The 4,913-nt window shown below is 35.2% G+C and overlaps 1 protein-coding gene across 4 annotated transcripts; it reads left to right on the top strand.

Annotated features, from left to right (window-relative positions):
* Window positions 1-270: 270 nt before the first annotated feature.
* Window positions 271-3,840, top strand: LOC147565007 (E3 ubiquitin-protein ligase UPL5-like). 4 transcript variants are annotated; one of them, XM_086651426.1, is made up of 3 exons: window positions 271-1,357; window positions 1,883-2,914; window positions 3,036-3,840. In XM_086651426.1, the coding sequence occupies exons 2-3, from the start codon at window positions 1,981-1,983 to the stop codon at window positions 3,716-3,718; spliced, it is 1,617 nt and encodes a 538-aa protein (XP_086507552.1). In that variant the 5' UTR covers window positions 271-1,357; window positions 1,883-1,980; the 3' UTR covers window positions 3,719-3,840. The 4 variants fall into 4 exon arrangements, with proteins under 4 accessions (XP_086507552.1, XP_086507550.1, XP_086507551.1 ...); XM_086651425.1 differs by having other exon boundaries at window positions 1,087-1,203; window positions 1,315-2,914; XM_086651427.1 differs by having other exon boundaries at window positions 1,121-1,357; window positions 2,337-2,914.
* The last annotated feature ends 1,073 nt before the right edge of the window (window positions 3,841-4,913 follow it).

Genomic DNA, 4,913 nt, shown 5'->3' with positions numbered 1-4,913 from the left:
GGAAGCTGGTCACAAAGTAGGGGGCCATATAGGAATTAACTCTTTTATTTTTAATTTTTTTCTCTTCGGTTCAAAGCAACTCATTAGCATTAAATTTCGATTTCTTTTTTGTTTCTATCCCAATCCAATTGAAGTCTTCAACTGTTTTTAATTTAAACCAAATTATTGTTTTTTTCTCTCCTCCTCTATCTCTCTTTAAATTTTAATAGTAGTAATTTAATTTTTTTTATACATTAGGATCTAAAGGTATCCAAGTTATGCAAAATAATAGTGAATGATATTACTAACTTTTTTTCTTGTTTCTTTGTGTTTCGGCTTTGATGTTATCAATAATGAAATTGTTATGTTGTGGTTTCAAAAGATGAAAATTCGTCGAGGACAATAATAGATGTGTATTTATTTGATAATTTTGTTTACTTTATTTTTATTTATTAATTACTTCAAAAATGTGCCCCCACTTAAAAAATTTCTCGCCTCGCCACGGTTAAATAATAATTGTACTCCGGCATACCAAGTTGTCTTAATTCGATTGTAGTAGAAATAACATCATCTGGTGCATGGTCCAAGATTTGTCGTGACAAAAAATATGGTGTTTGGGAGTTAGAAACTTGGAATCGATGAACAAAGCCTTGCTTGGTAAATGGATTTTTCGCTACGCTCAGATCATAGATGAAAAGTATAAAGGTCAACCAGGTAGATGGTTCCCTAAGATGGAGAAAAACTTCAAAGGAGGTGGTCCTTGTGAATACATTTCCACTATGACTCGTGAGATTCAAAAGCTATCAAAGCTTCATATTAACAGAGGAGACGAGATTAATTTCTGGTTCGACGATTGGACAAAGAAAGGGGTCTTTAGAACAAAGTACTCATATCTTTAGAACAAAAATGTACTTCTCTAAGAGTTGAAGGTAATCGAGACACGGATAAAAGGAGTTCAAAAGCTTACAGAGAAAACGAAAGATAAAATAAGAAAGAAGAACTTTTTCGTGACCGGCTTGACTGGCAACAAGGAAGTGACAAGGAGTGGGAGAAAAAGAGTGTTGAAGCGAGGGGTACAAAAGTAAAAGTTAATCGTCAGGTAAAACTGACTGACATAAATATGAAAAAATAAGCCAACAACGAGTGGAAGTCATTCATCTTTTAAGGATCCATTGTGGGGAGTAGATAATAATTAGGGTCCAAATTGGAATCAAGAAAAACTTAGTCCTTGAGGGAGGGTAATGAAGAGACGAACAAAAGGGCGTTAAAAAAGCTTACAGCCTACAGGGAGAGAGAAGTAGTATTCTCCATTGTGAAATCGAAGAAGATTACTAGTGACAGTTTTTAGAGAGAAGAAGAAGAAATCTCAGCAGGAAAGGTAAGAATATCAAAACACTACTGTGCTTCTCGAATCCCAATCACGAATTAGGGTTTTGATTTTAGAAAAAAAGAAAAATTCTTTATAACATAGTGAGGGAGGGGTATAATTTTGTTCCAAAAACTGAGATGGAATTCATACCTCCGTCAGAATCAAGTTCATATTTTGATAACTACCTTTTCAGTAGGAAGTACCATAAGCGAGCACTTAGAGTCCTTAGAAATTTGACTTCCTCTATTTCATGTCTAGTTAATGGTGTTGGTGATGATAACGATGATGATGGTTCTAGAGGAAAATATTTAATATCTAATCTAAAGGATTATTTAAGATTGACACCTACAAATCCTAAGAAACTAGAACATTTAGAGATATTTGAAAATTATGGCATACCTAATTATCTAGTTTATTTATACAAATCTCCCATTAGAAATAATAAACAGATAGCAGACGAATCAATTCGTCTCTTTCTCTATCCTAACATTCAATCGTTTCCCATATACATTCAACATCGGTTTTATTGTGTAGTTTTACTGTTTTGCGATCTTCTCCGTGATGATTACAAAACAAGAACAACTTCAGAACGTTCGTTGTACTACTCTTGTCGTCAAACTTATGGATCTTTAATGAAATCAATTGGTCCCGTAAACATTCCGAAATACTATTATAGAACACGAAAGGCTTTAATTCGTGACATTAACCCATTTATAAGAGAGCTCACTAGACAGTTGCTTGTGAATATGAAGTTGATAAGGGAGTCGTGCTTCTGTATGGTTCCCTCTTGGTTGAAATCACGATTTGAGAATGATATTGGTGAGTTCTCTGTATTGACACTCCATACGTGTACACATATTGAGCAACATTTGAGATTGAATGATCTATCACTTGACTCTCTCTCTATGGTGGCCTTGGATGTGGACGAGTCATATCATGTGGAGGAAATTTTAGCAATTTATGATGATTTTAATGACTTGTTGGACAGCATTGATCTTGGGCTGACTTATATGGATGATGGAGTTGAGTATGTAAGATGTACTGAGTGTGAATTTAATCATGGGTGGTCTTATTATCTCTCAATTCTCAAGGAATTAGACATGATCTCTAAGCTTTATTATCCTGCAGAAAAGAACCTCTCTTCTTGCTTGTGTGCTCACCGAGATTCAATAAATAAACTTATTATGAGATCAAAGAGAGGCGATGATCATCAATGGCTTCTTAGACATGAGAGTTTGATAAATAATGAATCTCGAAGACATTTGATCACGATGATGTTCCCGAATCTGGTTGAGAATGGTTGTTGTGACCATCAAAAGAAGAAGACGGAGGTGCTCATTGACAGGTCAAAGTTATTTTTTGAATCTTTCCAGAATGTTGGACTTGCTAACCCAATTCTGTTGCGGAATGGAATCGCCCCTCAGTTCAAAAACGAGGCAGCTCTTGAAGCAGGTCCTGTTGTTCTCAGGGAGTGGTTCCTCTTGGTATGCCAACATCTATTCTGTCCACAAAATTCTTTGTTCGTATCATGCCCACATGACCCTCACAGGTTCTATCCTAGTCTAGGTATTACGACGGTTTCAATGTTTATACAACCTTCTGACTTGCTGTTTATGAGATATATTTTATAACTTGGGACAGTTTTCTTAGTCAATCTCTCTAATCAACATTGTTTCTTGTTTTGCAGCAAAAGTGGATTCTCAACAACTTGAATATTATCGGTTTTGTGGACGAGTGATTGCTTTAGCATTGATTCATGACGTGAAAATAGGTATTGGATTTGATCGCTTTTTTTCCTTGCAATTAGCTGGATCAGTAATAACTTTGGAAGATATATGTGATGCCGATCCATATATGTATAAAAGCTGCAAAGATATTCTTGGTATGGATACTAAGTTGATAGATTCAGATGGTTTGGGATTAACATTTGTGTGGGAAACTGAACAAGTAGATGAGTCTGGATCTAGAAAAGTAGTGGAGTTGTGTCCCAAAGGTAGCACAATGGTTGTGTATAGTATGAACAGAGAAGAATATATAAAACTTGTTATTCAACATTGCTTTGTTAAATCGATTGTGGAGAAGGTAAAGCTATTTATCCTAGGTCTTGATGATGTTCTTACTCGAAGGCGTCGAAAGAAGTTATTCACGAGTATAGAGTTGGAAGATCTTGATCATATATTGCTGCTGGATAGAACCATTTGTGAAAGTGGTCGGGACAGAAACTACAGTGAACTTGCTAGTGATAGTAGGGCTAGTCCTTTTCGGAGAATAATTGACACCACCTTACCTGTCTCTAGGCCAAGGATGTCTGCTTCTTTTCCGTCATTAACATGTAGAGAACAGGCTAGGCCGTTTAGTTTTCTTTTCTAATCATTTTTCATCAATTCATTTTTTATATGCAATAGTTTTGGTTTACAATGTTATAGTGAGATTGTGCAAAAAAATCGAAGTAATAAAATAAATTGAAGAAAAGAATCTATTCCATATCAAAATAATACCTCTTTATGAGTTTTTTTTTTTTGTTGAGGGACTTTATAGGGTCTTTAGCAATCAACTTTTAACATTTCTTCCCCGAATAAAAAAGAGGTAAATATATTGAAAAACTCATTCAATAAAATGTAATTTCCCTTGTACCTAGCTTCTTACACAACAAAATTTAGTAATGAATGTAGGTACGGGAGGCTACCATTACCTTCTTTGTAACGAATATCATATGATAGCATCTATCGATTGCTTCCCATGAGGTCCCCATATTTTAACGGTCAATTCTACTGCTTCATCTTAAATTGTCTAAGCCTTAGAAACTTCACATGGAGTAAGTCATCAATAATTTGAAATTGAAGGAAGTTTTTAGTCGAAAAAATTATAAATTAAAAGTTTGAAGCCATTGATACGTCAAGATAAAATACAGATGTTCCAACTCGTTTTCGGGTGTGGTTTCTTGAGACACCATCGCTCATTTCATTGTCTTGACAGTATTGCAAGGTTCTTAACTTGCAGATAAAATAATGGTACCACTAATAGCATCTCCAACCACTTCTTATTGGGAAGCTGGAAAAACTAATAATCGCTCTATGAGATGAAACTTTCGCATGAGTGTTCCCCATAACTGTAACCTTTCCAGAAACGAGGTATTGCCTCCCAGGGTTGTTTCTATGGGAAATGATAGAGTGTCCAGCTACAATGCCCACTAAATTGTACAAATTTTCTCATTTAGAAAAAAAAACGGTCCCCACCGTAGTCAAACTTTGAAAAAACCTTGTCTTTTAGTGATTCCATGTCAGTTGGGCATTTTAATGGGCTAAATACTGGGCACTCTAGCATCTCCCTTGTTTCTATTGCACAACCTGCCATATTTGTAGTAGTTGTAAGATTGTTGTTGTCCCAAAGACGACCACTTTGTGCAACAATTTTTTGTATTTAGAACTTTGGCGATGAAAATACAATCGTCTCAGTTGCCCAACACATAAAAGCACTTATTATCTTGCTTTTCGTTAGAATCGTATGAATATGAAATAAGGTACTTCAGGAATACTTTGGCACATCAATTTTCGATTTAACTAAT

The sequence above is a fragment of the Eschscholzia californica genome, unplaced genomic scaffold, assembly GCF_041429995.1.
Source record: "Eschscholzia californica isolate CP2 unplaced genomic scaffold, dmEscCali1.0.p SCAF_1, whole genome shotgun sequence".
NCBI lineage: Eukaryota > Viridiplantae > Streptophyta > Magnoliopsida > Ranunculales > Papaveraceae > Eschscholzia > Eschscholzia californica.
The sequence above is the reverse complement of the archived record's forward strand: the minus strand, read 5'-3'. Positions and strand labels throughout refer to the sequence as shown.